At 49.6% G+C, this 16,708-nt stretch overlaps 1 protein-coding gene across 1 annotated transcript in view; it reads right to left on the bottom strand.

Annotated features, from left to right (window-relative positions):
• LOC138261625 (SCO-spondin-like) overlaps positions 1-16,708 on the bottom strand; it is a 1,514,343-nt gene that overhangs the window by 42,233 nt on the left and 1,455,402 nt on the right. The window contains exon 110 of the mRNA XM_069210750.1: positions 14,020-14,115. Coding sequence (XP_069066851.1) covers positions 14,020-14,115 — 96 coding nt within the window. The remainder of the gene's footprint in view (positions 1-14,019; positions 14,116-16,708) is intronic.

The following is a 16,708-nucleotide window of genomic DNA, read 5'->3' as shown; positions in this document are numbered from 1 at the left end:
GTGCAGGTGGTAGCACCTTCCAGGTGCCTCTGACCACCAGCATGGCTGCTGCCAGATTTTTGCCCAAGTTGTGGCGGAAATCCAGCAGTATCCATAATATGGTGGTCGGGAGACCACCAGCACTGGCGGGTTCCTGGAGCCCGTGGCTTTGGCGGTCTCATAATGAGGGCCTAAGTGTTTCTTTTGTGTTTATGTTTCTCTCCCACAGGTTGGACTTGGTTGTTTGTTTCTTTTTCAATAAAGTTTGGGAGGGAGGGCTGGCTTCTACACTCACCCCACACCTATCCATCACAGGCGGCACCAGTCAGTTGACCCTGCTATTAAAAATGGCAGGGAGCACGTGCCCTTGGCCAGTTATGTTACTGTGTCCGTGCCACCTCATTGACTGCAGGGATCCCAACAGACCGGGTGGGATGCGAACAGCCCCCCAGCACTCTTGTCTCTGGGCAGTGGAGGTCGGCCCAAGGTAGCCTGTCGTCCCCTGTGGTCAAACTTCACTGGAAATTGTGATCGGGTGCTCTGGCTGGACTTCCTGCACCAGAATGGCTGAGGTGAGCCAGCGCTTGTGTAGCACCAAGCGCTCTACATACTCTTGTCAAAGTGAGATGGGGCATTGATGTCAGCTGGCTGTCATGCTGTACAAAGTGTTTAACACATGCTGGGGGAGCACCAAAATGAGCAAGTACCAGCGCTCGACACACGCTGACCTACCAATGAATGAAGTGCACAGCATGATCAGGAGCAGTAAAAAAAAATGAAGCGTTCACAATGTGCTAGTTTCGAAGGGGCAAGGAACAGAAAACAGCGCTCCCCACTCATTGGACATCTCGGAAAACACTTGAGGGGCGCAAAGGGGGCGGAAGGCCAGCACATAGTGTTTACTCCTGAGCAGGTTGCTGGCCTCCTAGCAACCCAGCAGGCCACAGGTCAGCACAACAAGGCAAGTAAGTCCAGTGGCGCTTCCTCCTGACAGCATAGAAGTCCTCTAGTAATGTGTAGCATGCCAACAGAGCCTGGTTACAAGTCCCATGCAGTGTCTTATTAGACCAGGGTCAGGGAGCAGCTGGCAGCAAAACAACAAGCAGAAAAGCAATCCAGTGAGTACTTTAGGCCACCAACTGGCAGCAGGCCAACAGTAGAAAGCAGTCCATATGAGTTCTTTAAGCAGCGCAGCAGTCCTTCTGACAGAAGTTCGGTTCCAGATCCAAAAGTGCTAAAAAAACATGGGGTCAAAGCCCCTGTACTTATACTCATAAATGCTTTTGATGTGGGTGTGACTTCAAAGGAAGGGTACAAAAAAACCCTGTCACCCAACCTTGGCTCCAGAGATCAACAAGTGGTAAATCAGCACTTTGTGTGAAGGCAGGACACTGTCAGGGAGACCAGATCCTCGGGGTCTGCGCACGTTCCCAACATGTCCACCACTAGACAGCTACAAGACTCTGATACATAAATCACAGAGACTGAGAGAGTCCAAGCGTGGTAAAAGGGGATTAGGATGGGAATAGCTGGGAAGGAGACCTGTAGGAAACAAAAGTTTAAAACACACAATATCAAGATTATATCACATTGACATTTACTAGACTATGATTCTAAGCATTGTCATACTGTAACCATAGATAACTTAAGAAAGGACTAATAACTAGGCCTCAAGACGTCTGGTTACCTGGTAAGGAATCAAGAATGATTAATACAACTTCTCAATGAACCATTTCATGAAATGTTACACATTGACTAGGAATATAAGAACCCTCTAGAATTATGTTTTCACAATCAAACATGGTCTTTTTGCATGAGGACAAAAAAATAATCTGAACGTTTCCTGGAACACAATAGGAACTGTAATAAGGACTTATCTTGCACATTTAATGTAACACCTAGAATTTTAACACTTAGGCGGTCATTACAACATTGGCGGTAAAAGCCGCTTACCGCCGTGCAGAAGACCGCCAACACACGGCTGCACCTGTGGAATTCCGCCACAGCTATTATGGCCCACATTTCGGAATCTGCCAAAATTCAGACACCCACACAAGTCTGCCACACCAAAGGTCAGTGATAAACTGGCGAAAACAAAACCTCCACCGTCGCGCCAACAGAAATACACCCACACTATCACGACACACGAATCCACGCGGTAGTCTTTCAACCGTGGTATTCCATTGGCGGTACACACCGCCGCTCTCAAAATACACACACACTTACAAAACACAGCCACATTGGACAATTCTAAATACACACATCTGATACACATACACACACCACTCCCACACACCCATTACAATATAAAACACACACCCACATTACCCACAATCCCCCACAACCAAAAATTCAGAAAGAAGGCCACAGAGAGATAGCACCAGCAAGAACAACAGCATCCACAGGCACACAACACCATCACCCACAGAACTTCCACGCACCTCACACAACACACCACTACACATCACCACACTTAACACCACACACTCCACCCCACACATCACCTACACCATCCCATGGCACGGCAAAGACACCCCAGGTTCTCGGAGGAGCAGCTCAGGGTCATGGTGGAGGAAATCATCTGGGTAGAGCCACAGCTATTCGGAGCACAGGTGCAGCACACCTCAATAGCAAGGAAGATGGAGCTATGGCGAAGAATAGTGGACAGGGTCAACGCAGTGGGACAGCATCCAAGAAATCAGGAGGACATCAGGAAGAGGTGGAACGACCTACGGCAGAAGGTGCGTTCCGTGGTCTCAAGACACCACCAGGCGGTTCAGCGGACTGGCGGCGGACCCCCACCTCCTCACCCACAACTAACAACATGGGAGGAGCAGGTCTTGGCGATTCTGCATCCTGAGGGCCTCGCAGGAGTAGGTGGAGGAATGGACTCTGGTAAGACAAATCTTAATTATTACAATCCCCCACCCGACCTGCATGCCATCACATACCCCACCCTCCCCTCACCCCCAGCACCCCAACTCCTCACATATGTCCCAACATCACAAACCACCCATCCCAACACCAAGCCCTGCATGCAACAACAAAGCATGGACACCCATCACTAAAGCATGCCCACACCCATACAACCCCCTAAACCATCCTCACACAAGGGAATGCAAGCACTGGGGTACACGGTCACCCACCCATTGCACCCCATGACACACACAGATGTAATAAATATACTTTTATACCCCTGCAGGACCCCTACCCAACGTCACCGGACAGGAGGGTCCACACATGTCCACACCACCAACAGAAGAGGCCCACAGTGATGACAGCAGCTCTGTCCAACTGGATCTAGATGACCAGCCCAGCCCATCGGGGACCTCAGGACAGTCGGTTCCCCTCACCCAGTCACAGGCCACCACAGACCTTCCCCCCTCTGTAAACACCAGCACAGCACCCACCCAGCGGGCCTATACCTCCGTCCCCAGGAGACGTCAATCAGCAGTGTGTCCACCACTATAGGGAACCCAGGATAACCCACCATCCCAATAACAACAGGGAACTGGGGGCAGTGGTAGTGGACGCACGGTCCAGAGGACGGAGGCCCAGGAACATAGGGGAACTGGGAGGGCTGCTGTGCGACAGGGGGCGGACAGGCCAAGGGAACCCACTCTCCACAAGGCCCTTTCCACCATCATGGGAGCCTACCACCACTCCCAGGAGACGATGGCAACGGTACTGGCCAAGTTTCAGGAGACCCAGCGCCTGCAGGAGGAAAAGTATAGGGGTTTCCGGGAGGAACTCAGAACATTCAGCTCCATCCTGGGCACCATCGTAGGGGTGCTGAAGGAAGTACTCAACTCCAGGAGGGACACTGTGGCACTACAAGGGGACCTGACACTAGCATGGACGATGAACTGCCCACCACCTCCGCCGGCGCTAGTGGACAGGACGCCCTGCCACAGGACCACCACACCAGCACCCCACCCCCTGCAGAGGGAGAACCACCCCGCAAGCGGTCCCTGAGATCCAGGACAAAGACAGAGCACGATGCCAAGACCCCTGCCAAGAAATGAGACCATCCTGATTGTCATCCTACTGTCCCACTTTGTCACCCTGTCCACACTTTAACTGCCCCAGCTCCACTTCCTATGCCCATTTGGGCAATGCACCTGTGAGATTAATAGACTGGACTCTGCCATGGACATTCCTCCGCCATCACCCCTCACCATTTCACTACCCCCTCCAATATTGAGCACCTAAATAAACACACTTAAAGCACAAAACAATCTGGAGTCTGTCTGTGATTTCGAAATAGTGTATTAGCAATTACAGTGACAAAATGCTCTTTCAATTGTAATGTCAACACACCTATGTCACACAGCTCTAGTCCATGAGGAATCTAAGCAGATGTCACAAAGTGGGACCCACATCTTTGAAATCGTAAGGGAAAGTGACAACTCAGTGCCCATACACTGGGTGAAAACGACACACAGTAGAAAGGTAGTAGTGTTAAAGTACATGTAGTAGGCAGGTCTGTACTCTTACCTGTGTCTCACTGGAAATTTTGCTGGATCACTGAGTCCCTGTTGTTCATGTCTTCTTCCTCTGCTTCCTCGTCTTCACTGTCCACAGGCTCCACAGCTGCAACAACACCGCCATCTGGACCATCCTCCTGCAGAAAAGGCACCTGTCGTCGCAAAGCCAAGTTATGAAGCATACAGCAGGCCTCGATGATCTGGCACACCTTCTTTGGTGAGTAGAATAGGGATCCACCTGTCATATGGAGGCACCTGAACCTGGCCTTCAGGAGGCCGAAGGTCCGCTCGATCACCCTCCTAGTTCGCCCATGGGCCTCATTGTAGCGTTCCTCTGCCCTTGTCCTGGGATTCCTCACTGGGGTCAGTAGCCATGACAGGTTGGGGTAACCAGAGTCACCTGCAAAAGGTGAGGGACAACTGTTAGACACGCACTAACCTGGAGGGATATCCCCAGACCCAGACAATCATTCCCACTGACTTGCCTCCAGGTGCTCACCTAATAGCCACACACAGTGCCTCTGGAGTTGACCCATCACATAAGGGATGCTGCTATTCCGCAGGATGTAGGCGTCATGCACTGAGCCAGGGAACTTGGCATTCACATGGGAGATGTACTGGTCTGCCAAGCATACCATCTGTACATTCATAGAATGATAACTCTTCCGGTGTCTGTACACCTGTTCACTCCTGTTGTGGGGGGGGGACCAAAGCCACATGGATCCCATCAATGGAACCTATGATGTTGGGGATGTGTCCCAGGGCATAGAAATCACCTTTCACTTAGGCAAATCCTCCAGCAGAGGGAAAACGATGTAGCTCCGCATGTTTTTCAGAAGTGCAGACATCACTCTGGACAATACGTTGGAAAACATAGGCTGGGACATCCCTGATGCTATGGCCACTGTTGTTTGAAAAGACCCACTTGCAAGGAAATGGAGCACTGACAACACCTGCACTTGAGGGGGGATTCCTGTGGGATGGCGGATTGCTGACATCAGGTCTGGCTCCAACTGGGTACACAGTTCCTGGATTGTGGCACGGTCAAGCCTGTATGTGATAATCACATGTCGCTCCTCCATTGTCGACAGGTACACCAATGGTCGGTACACCGGAAGATGCCGCCATCTCCTCACATGTCCCAGCAGACGGTGCCTATGAAGGACAACAGCGAGCACAGAGTCAAACAACTCAGAGGTACGTACATACAGTTTACCCAGAACACCAATCATACACAAAAGGTGGCCTGTATGTGTGTTGAGTCTAGGCCTAGGTATGTGTGACGCAGTTGGAAATGAAGCCATGTGGGCCCCTGAAATGGCGGCTGCCTGACCTCTAACGTGGGAAAATGGGATGTGAGGTAACTGCGCTGGCGTTGTACACCATTGCGGTAGGCGGTCGAAGACCGCAGCGTAATGCCGCATTGGACCCTAAGGGTCCCAGGAGCCAATGACGATGAACGCCGACGGTGACGGTACGCACCGCCGCAGACGTGACCGGCATTTACTATCTGTTCAATCACTTGATACCTGATCTTCGACAGGAGAGGACCTACACTGCAAGTGCTGCTGTGACCTCGGTCTGGAAGAGACAATGGCTCGAGTGTCTGGGGAAAGGGCCCCTGCCTTCACATCGGAGGAGTTGGAGAAGCTCGTGGATGGGGTCCTCCCCCAGTACACGCTACTCTAAGGTCCTCCAGACAAACAGGTAAGTACACAGGGAGCATGTTGTATGGGCTATGCCTGTGTGGAGAGGGCTGGATTTAAGAAAGAAGGGGGGAGAGTGCTGCATGCGTGAATGCATGTGCCACATGGCAAGGGTAGGGATGGGGGCCAATCACTTTGATGGTGCAGTTGGTAATAACTTCTCTTTTTCCCCTGTACATTTCATGTAGGTCAGCGGCCACCAGAAAAAATATATTTGGCGTGCCATCGCCAAGGACGTCCAGACCCTGGGGGGCTACCACAGACGGAGCACCCACTGCTGTAAAAGATGGGAGGACATTTGCCGCTGGAGCAAGAAGACGGCAGAGGCTCAGCTGGGGATGGCCTCCCAACGTGGGAGGGGTACCCGTCGCACCATGGCCCCCCTGATGTTCAGGATCCTGGCGGTGGCGTACCCGGAGTTGGATGGGCGCTTGAGGGCATCACAGCAGCCACAAGGGGGTGAGTACACTCTCATTCAGCTGAATTTGCGCGCAGTGGAGGGGTCTGGGTGGGGGATGTGGGCTGTGGGTTTCCCTAGGCCATGGCGAGTTCCGTAGGCAAGGCCCCTCCATAAGGCAGGCCATGTGGCACCCCACCCCACCTCTGTAGAGTGCCAAGTACACCTAGTCATGCCCCTGTGTCATCTATGTGTGCAGATGTTGTCCATAGCCTTCTAGGCCATTTCCCAGGAATTGAACAGTGGGGCTCACGAGCGCGGCGTAGTGCAGGGGGCTTCTGTGTCTGTCGTGTCCGCCAACTGTAGCGGTAATACATGCACTCAACATGTATTTCTTCTGTCTCCCCCCCCTTTTTGTGGTCTCCCTGCTCTTGTGTGCATGAGCATCATCAGGCGGAGGAGCAGTGGCACCAGGGCACGAGGGAGCTGCATCCCAAATGGCCCTGGAGGGCGACACTACGGAGTCTGAATTCACCAGTGGGACGGAGGGCGAAGGGAGATCCACGGTGGGGACAGGAGCTGACACCAGCGACACAGACTCGTCCTCTGATGGGAGCTCCCTTGTGGTGGCAGCAACATCTGTGCCCTCCGCATCTACAGGTACAGCCGCCACCCCCCTTACCAGCACCGCCCTCCCAGCAGCCCCTCAGCCTTTGCCCCGTGCCCGCTCACCCAGGAGGGTGGGCATCACCTTCGCACCAGGCACCTCAGGCCCTGCCCCAGTCACCCCTGCTGCCCTCAGTGAGGAGGCCATTGACCTCCTCAGGTCCCTCACTGTTGGGCAGTCTACCATTTTGAATGCCATCCAGGGTGTAGAGAGGCAGTTGCAACAAACCAATGCATTCCTGGAGGGCATTCATTCTGGTCAGGTGGCCCTTCAGCGAGCTTTTCAGACTCTGGCCTCAGCACTGATGGCAGCCATTGTCCCTGTCTCTAGCCTCCCCCTCCAACTTCCTCCACCCATCCCAATCCCCTGTACCTCAGCCTATCCCAAGCACACCTACAGACCAATACAGACCAACATGCACACACATCAACACCCAAGGCAAGCTCAGGCAAACATAAGCACCACACATCCCACAGGCACTCACGCAAGCATCACACACACATGCAGACACACCAACATTCACTGCCTCCACTGTGTCCCCCTCCTCATCGTCTCCCTCCTCCCTCCCAGTCTCGTCTACACTCACACCTGCATGCACTACCTCTACAGCCACTACGTCCCTCTCCAGCACACCCACAACCACACCCCGCTCACGTGCAGTCACCACCCCCACTACCATTCACACGTCCCCTGTGTCCTCTCCCAGTGTGTCTGTGATGCCCCCTCCCAAGATACACAAACACAGGCACCCACCCACCCAACAGTCATCCACCTCACGACAGCCTCCAGCACATGCACCTTCACCCAAAGTCATCAAACGTACACCTCCTACAACCACCACCTCTTCCTCCACTCCCAAACCCCCTCCAGCTACCCGTCCCAGTGTGTCCAAAAAACTTTTCCTGTCCAACCTTGACCTCTTTCCCACACCTCCCCCACCCGTCCATCTCATAGGTCCCGAACTAGTCCCTCTCCAGCACACCCACCACCACACCCCGCTCACATGCAGTCACCACCCCCACTACCATTCACACGTCCCCTGTGTCCTCTCCCAGTGTGTCTGTGATGCCCCCTCCCAAGATACACAAACGCAGGCACCCACCCACCCAACAGTCATCCACCTCACGACAGCCTCCAGCGCATGCACCTTCACCCAAAGTCACCAGACGTACACCTCCTACAACCACCACCTCTTCCTCCACTCCCAAACCCACTCCAGCTACCCGTCTCAGTGTGTCCAAAAAACTTTTCCTGTCCAACCTTGACCTCTTTCCCACACCTCCCCCACCCGTCCGTCTCATAGGTCCCGAACTAGCACCTCAGCCACAACATCTCCGGGAACAGTGGTACCTGTAGTCACCGGAACCTGGAGTGCACCGGCCACCAGGGCAGCAGTGTGTCACGGAGCCACAGTACAGTCCCCCACTTGTGAAGCATCAGAAGTTGGCTAGTGCCCGGCGGGAGAGGGGGAATACTCCAGCCACCAAAGCCGCTCCCAGGGGTAAAGGTGGGAGTGTGGAGTCAGCTGTGACACCTTCCAAGGTGGGAAAGGGCCACAAGAAACCCGGCAAGTCTGGGAAGAGCAGCACAGCGGAGAAGACTGCCATCATCCCCGCTACCCAGGAGGCCACTGCCAGCACCAGCCCACCTGGCCAGGAGGCCACCGCCAGCACCAGCCCAGCTGCCCAGGAGGCCACCGCCAGCACCAGCCCAGCTGCCCAGGAGGCCACTGCCAGCACCAGCCCAGCTGCCCAGGTGGCCACACCAGCACCAGCCCCGCTGGGTCATGAAGGACCACCAGCAAAAGCCCCGCTGGGCAATGAAGGACCGCCAGCAAAAGCCCCACTGGGCCATGAAGGACCGCCAGCAGCTGAGACCCTGCAACGGAGACCACCATCTCAAGCACTGCTGCACAGGGCACCGCCGCCTCAAGCACCGCTGAACAGGGTACCGCCATCTCATACACCGCTGAACAGGGCACCGCTGCCTCAAGCCCCGCTGCACAGGGCACCGCCATCTCAAGCTCCGCTGAACAGGGCACCACCGCCTCAAGCACCGCTGAACAGGGCACCATCTCATGCACCGCTGAACAGGGCACTGCCATCTCAAGCACCGCTGAACAGGGCACCGCCATCTCATGCACCGCTGAACAGGGCACCGCCATCACCGCCATCTGAAGCACCGCTGAACAGGGCACTGCCGCCTCAAGCACCGCTGCACAGGGCACCACCATCTCAAGCACCGCTGAACAGGGCACCGTCATCTCAAGCACCGCTGGCCCATGAGCGGCAAGGCCACTGACGCAATTGAGTCCGTCACGGGGTGAATGATGCACTCTGGGCACCATGCCCCCTCCAGAACCAGTGGAGTAAGGCATCCACTCCCTCTGTCCTTAGCAGGATGAAGCACTCTGGGCACAAAGCCCCCTCCAGAACCAGTGGAGTCTGTTTTCCACTCCCTCTGTCCTTAGCAGAATGAAGCACTCTGGGCACAGAGCCCCCTCCAGAACCAGTGGAGACTGTTATCCACTTGAGAGACTGTGGCTTTGCACTTCCCAGGATTGAACAGTGGGCAAACCACCCACTGTAGAGACTTGAGAAACTGTGGCTTTGCACTCCCCAGGATTGAACAGTGGGCAAACCACCCACTGTAGAGACTTGAGAGACTGTGGCTTTTCACTCCCCAGGATTGAATAGTGGGCAAACCACCCACTGTAGAGACTTGAGAGACTGTGGCTTTGCACTCCCCAGGATGGAACAATGGGTATGTGGCCCCCTCGTGGATTTGACGTTGTGCACTCTAGGGGCTGAGGTGCCCCCCCTTTCCCTCCCCCTGAGGTGCCTGTTTAGTTGCTGTCCGATGCCCCTGCAGTGTTCTCTCCGTCATGGTCGGGGATCTTGTGTGGGCCTCGCCCATACCGTGTGGTCCCAGTGTTCTACAGACTTTCTTAGAGCACTACCTGAACTACTATGCCTGGTATATATTATGTACATGGTGTATATATATATTACTGTCTACTTGCTTTTAATATATTAAAATGGTTTCACTCATTTTCTATTGCCTTTGCATTCTTCCGGAGGGTTTGGGGGGGGTGTAACTGTGATGTATTGATATGCATTAGTGTGTGTGTTGTAGTGGGTGAGGGTGGGGGTGGGGGTGTTGGGTGTGTGTGTCACTGTTTTTTCCCTCCCTCCTCCCCTGTGTCGTAGGTGCAGTAGTCACCGTGGTCTTCGCCGCCGGCATTCGTGCTCCTGGTAGAGGAGCAGGAAGACTATTACAGGAAGAATTTGGAGTTCCGGGTTCATGGCGTCCTCGTTCCTCGTGGGGTGTGTAGAGGTGAGCGTTTTTCCTTCGGGATTCCTGTTTCTGCCATGTTTTTATCCGCGGTGAATACGCCCCGGAAAACGTGGCGGATTGGCCTGTCATAATTGTGTGGGTGGTACATTGTCTCCCGCCTGTCTGTTGGCAGTGACCGCCAGGCTGTTTGTTTGTACCGCCGTGGCGGTCGGAGTGTTAAAGTGACTGTCTTTGTTGGCGGTTTCCGCCACGGTCGTAATTGCTAATTTTTTACCGCCGGCCTGTTGGCGGTCTTACCACGGCTTTAACACCGACCGCCAGGGTTGTAATGACCACCTTAGTCTTAAATGCAGAAAAATGAATTGCGCACTCTGCTTTTTTCAACAAGAATATGTAAATGCCATGAAATTATCGCGCACACTGCAAGCGATCTGAAACATCAAGTTTTAAATGTGGGAATAAATTGCGCGTCTTGCCGATTCGAATGCCACCATGTAAATGCCAAGAAATGGTCGTGCACAATGATTATCAAAGTTTTAATTACAAGGAATGAATCACGCGTCTTGCTGATTCGAATGCCACCATGTAAATGCCAAGAAATGCTTGCGCACAATGAGTATCAAGAGTTAAATGCAAGGAAATGAATTGCGCGTCTTGCCGATTCGAATGCCACCATGTAAATGCCAAGAAATGGTCGCGCACAATAATTATCAAGAGTTAAATGTACGGAATGAATCGCGCATATTGCTGATTCGAATGTCACCATGTAAATGCCAAGAAATGCTTGCGCACAATGAGTATCAAGAGTTAAATGCAAGGAAATGAATTGCGCATCTTGCCGATTCGAATGCCACCATGTAAATGCCAAGAAATGGTTGCGCACAATGAGTATCAAGTGTTAAATGCAAGGAAATTAATCGCGCGTCTTGCCAATTCGAATGCCACCATGTAAATGCCAAGAAATGGTAGAGCACAATGAGTATCAAGAGTTAAGTGCAAGGAAATGAATCGCGCGTCTTGCCGATTCGAGTGCCACCATGTAAATGCCAAGAAATGGTAGCGCACAATGAATATCAAGAGTTAAATGCAAGGAAATGAATCGCGCGTCTTGCCGATTCGAATGCCACCATGTAAATGCCAAGAAATGGTAGCGCACAATAATTATCAAGAGTTAAATGTATGGAATGAATGGCGCGTATTGCTGATTCGAATGTCACCATGTAACTGCCAAGAAATGCTTGCGCACAATGAGTATCAAGAGTTAAATGCAAGGAAATGAATTGCGCATCTTGCCGATTCGAATGCTACCATGTAAATGCCAAGAAATGGTTGTGCACAATGAGTATCAAGTGTTAAATGCAAAGAAATTAATCGCACGTCTTGCTGATTCGAATGCCACATGTAAATGCCAAGAAATGGTAGCGCACAATGAGTATCAAGAGTTAAGTGCAAGGAAATGAATCGCGCGTCTTGCCGATTCGAGTGCCACCATGTAAATGCCAAGAAATGGTAGCGCACAATGAATATCAAGAGTTAAATGCAAGGAAATGAATCGAGCGTCTTCCCGATTCGAATGCCACCATGTAAATGCCAAGAAATGGTAGCGCACAATGAGTATCAAGAATGAAATGCAAGGAAATGAATCGCGCGTCTTGCCATTTCGAATGCCACCATGCAAATGCCAAGAAATGGTAGCGCACAATGTGTATCAAGAGTTAAATGCAAGGAAATGAATTGCGCATTGTGCCGATTCAAATGCCAATATGCAAATGTCTAGAAATGTTTGCGCACACTGTTGCCGACCCGAATCTCAAAAGTCAAATGCCAAAAATGAATCGCACGTCTTGCAGATTCGAATATCAACTTGTAAATGCCAGAAACCAAGAGCACATTCACATGCACAAGGAAAATTTTTCCAATATAAAAATTAGGCCCAAGAACTCGAATGCCTTCGAAAACGGGATCGGGGGCCCAGCCTGACCTCCGTCTTACTGCCCTGATCAAGGATCACCATTACTATGAAGGGCAAGGCCTGGAAGATCAAGGTAAGCCTCCGGAACAGGAGCTCAGGAAATTGCTGCTGCTCTGCACCGGGACCTCTGAATAATGAGCACGTGGAGCTGGGCTGGCTCCCTTATATAGAGTCTGGCCCAGCCCACAAACCACACCCAGTCATGCTGCAGACAAAGCTTCTAGAAGGCCCTGGAAAGGGACCACACCCTGACACACTCTGAAAGCCTGCAGCAATACATTGCAATTGAACAGTATTTACAAGCACCTTGAATATAAGTCTTTAGGATTAAACTATGCAGTGCAAAAGGTTAAACAACAGCATTGCAACATAATGCATGAATTACGTTATTTCATAAGTGTTGGGTTTTTGCATTTCAGTCGCCCGTAGAGCGCGCACTGCCCTGTTGTTGACAGACACAACCTATTGACATGTAAGTGTGAACAACACCCCCCTCCCATCCAGGAAGACTATCAGTATGCAGATTTATCCCCTGTCACACTTGCCCCTTCCTATGTTGTAGTAGTCTGGAAAGTATGCACCAAATGTCACTGTCACTCAGCCCTAGATGTGGATTGGGGTCAGGCTGCAAAGCACAGAGTTATAAGCAAAGAGAAATTCCCACTTTCTAAAAGTGCCATTTGTAAATAGTAATGTATGTAAAATTCAACTACACCAGTAAGCAGGATTTCTCACTACCATTCCAAACATACCTAACATGGCAGAGCTACTCGATTCAGACGATTCAAATGAGGAATTACCACTTAAAAGAATATTAAGAAATTCCCAATGCTAACCTGAGGGAGGAACATCCCTCATAGTAGTGAAAATGAAATAGCCTGTTTGTCACTACAAGAGCATGCAAAACATAAAAGTACATCTTACCTTTTACTTACACAGCACCCTACCCACAGGGCTACCTATGGCTTATCTTAGGGGTGACTTAGGTGTAATAAAAGGGGAGTTTTAGGCCTTGGCAAGTAGTCTGAAATGCCAAGTCAAGGTGGCAGAAAACTGCGTACTCAGGCCCTGCAGTGGCAGGCATGAGACAGGTTTAACAATCTTCTTCTGTTGGTGGCGCAATCAGTGCTATAGGCCCAATAGTAGCATTTAATTTACAGGCCCTGGGTATATGGTATACCACTTTACAAGGGACTTACAGGTGAATTGCTCAGAGTCCTAAAGCCAACAAAAAGAGGGTCAGAAAACTAGGAAGAGGAAGGCAAAAGGTTTGGGGATAACCCTGCAAAAAGAGCCAGGTCCAATAAGAACTAATAAAAAATAGATGAAAACTAATATTTACAGACAGATACTAAAGACTGACTTCAAAAGTCCAAGGAAATGCCTCTTCAAAGGTCTGTGTTATTTTGATTCAAATGAAAGATACCTCTGGCATGGGAAACATGGAAATACCCCTCATTTCTCCCAGTTACACCCTTTCTTATTTCTGTTATTTGTAGACACTGCTTCCATACCTCATTGCAGTGCAGCTGTGGACATCCTGCAGAGCAGACACGGACACCATTCAAGCAGTGGCATGTTTCACAGCCCTCCTTCCAGTTAATGCCTGGCTAGAGGAAGTAACAAGAGAAACATTGTAAATTAGTTAAATGTTCACAGGTATTAAGATAATGGTTGCTAGTATGATTGCTAATTGAAAGAACAGCAGGAAAGACATGCCAAAATAAAGCTTTCATTTCTCTATCTAATTGTAACATACAGTAAAAACACATACAAATGAAAAACAAGCAGTTTTCTCTTATCATCATGGTTTGATATTTGCTCATGTTATCATTTATAAGTTCTCGCACTTGAGACAATGTGTTATGGTGCCTTGCGACACGAGTGATGTGAGTTGAGTGGGGTAGGGGCTCTTTTCTTTAGTTCTTATGGTTATTGGGCAGTATCAATGGTTGGTAGTCTTATTTACCACTGGTGTCACATAGACAGAAATAGGATTGCCCTTCAAGTGGCTAACCAATGTACTCCTTTATTGCATTTGAATATCTATTGTCATGAGATTGATAAGTCAATCCTTACTTTACCAGGTGATCGACTATTCTATAATGATTTATCAATGTGTGGCTTTTGCCCAACGCTCTGGTTTCTTCAGACATGTATGGAAACCTCTGGAGAACGTCCAGTGTCAATGTCCTTGGAAAAGCTTAAAGAAGGTTAATTCTGATATGTTACAAATGGTTTTTGATGTATGGTATGCCATCAGCAAAGTAAATGGTCATTTTAACACCAACTTGACATTAGATTGAGCTTATTTCTTGATTTTGGTTTCTAGACAGATAGCTCACTGGCTTGGGATCCTGCAGTTGAATATTCAACAGAAATCTCAAAATTAGTGAGACAAAACCCATTACCTAAAGCAGACTCAAAACCTACAACTCCAAAAAAGGGTACAGGTATTAGAGACTAAAAGAAACCTTGTCCTTGTCAACAGTTTTTGTGTCCACTCCACTGCTCCAGAGTGGTCAGTAACCATTCATTTGTTGGACACAATCTTGTTGACAACATTTGGGGTTCCTACCTTTGTCACAGGAAAATGTCTGGAAAGGAAACCACCTATCTCAAAGGTCTTCAGTGGCAAACAATTCCATAACTTTTATAACAGGTGGCTGTGCTAAAATAATTTACATTCACTTTGGCGTCCCTAGGTCCTGGGGCACAAATGGACCCAATGATTCACAAGCTGGAACTGGTGAGCTGGTAGACTGGCTAAGGATACAATTGCAAATCAAAATGATACATCTAGACTATGAGGGTTGTAGAATCACGGTGACACATTGAAGCCAATAGGACCCTACTCTTATGGCTAAGAGGAAGGCCATGTGCATCCTGATATTTCTATGAATGCACAAATCAAGCATCCTGCAAAGTCAGGAATAGAATAGAACACAGAATGACCACACCTGCAACCCTTAAATGTATCCACCATCGTAGCACACAGATGTGTTTTTAATCTTTCTGGTTATTAAACTGTAATAAGGCATTTTAGTGGTTCATTATGATGATGTAATCACTAAGAAAGCTATGATGTGCTGGATTAAGCTTCTTGTCCTCGTTGAAGGGACCAGGCCTGCTTCATACTGAGCAGTACCACTTACTTCTCTTTCAAGGCAGGTCACAGCAGCAAGGTTTCTCCATGTTGCAAGCTTGCTAACAGCCAAGTTGAACAGCAATTCACAAAGTGCTGTTCCTAGTCAATGTCTTCTTGTCCTGGTGCAGTACATTCTTCTCTTGCTTCCTTTAGAAAATGCAACCCCCAGTTCAAAAATGCCAGTGTTTCTAATCCAGTTTAGGCTTGCTGATAGATCAATCCCACGTCTCTCTTCCCTGCCTTAATAGTTTTTTCTATCTATAAAGGTTTTGAAACACTGGTGTAGTTGGGTGGGGTTTTTGGCCTAAGATTACATGCATGCTATGGCAGAGCTATCATAATACCCTTGATGAGTGGTGGGGGTGGTCTCACACAGGCCTACTAAGGATCTGTTTAATCCAGAATTGTAGCATTGGCCAATCCAGACTGTTACCAGAAAGTTGCTTGAGAAGTGGAGGGCGAGGATCAACAACTCAAAATGAAGCACATTCAATAGAATTAATGCTGAAATGTCCAAACAAAGTTCTCAATAGTTAAAGAAGCATTCGCTTACTCAAATAACTAGAGAAATATGCCTTCAAAGAATCTGTGACACATATCTTCAACATGTTTTGGTTTAAGTGATTGGGCAAAACCATTAAAACAAAATTTTAAGAAAACTACTGTTATTCTAGAGAAATGTGAGGAAACCCTCTACATGTAAAATGGCAATGCCTAGATAGACAAACTTGCAAGTCCATCCATGAGAACAATATATCAGGGTTCGCTTGGATGATTAAACCTATGTAAATATTTAGAAGTGCTTATGGAACTCAGTCACTTCATGTGATGATTAAATACTGACTGAATCCAGAAAGTCTCTTGAGATCACTGTGAACAATTATGAAGAACCCTTAAAAGGTCCCAGCAGGCAAAGATGTGTCTCTTTGTCTACGACAGGGTGCAGGGTCATGCCATAAAGTGGATAGCTTTCTGATGTCAATAATGTTTGTGCAAAATCTCATATTATTCCAAGTTCTTCAGCAGGTGCTAACTGCATACTGTGGACAGATAGG

This window comes from Pleurodeles waltl, chromosome 10, assembly GCF_031143425.1.
Source record: "Pleurodeles waltl isolate 20211129_DDA chromosome 10, aPleWal1.hap1.20221129, whole genome shotgun sequence".
Lineage (NCBI taxonomy): Eukaryota > Metazoa > Chordata > Amphibia > Caudata > Salamandridae > Pleurodeles > Pleurodeles waltl.
The sequence above is the reverse complement of the archived record's forward strand: the minus strand, read 5'-3'. Positions and strand labels throughout refer to the sequence as shown.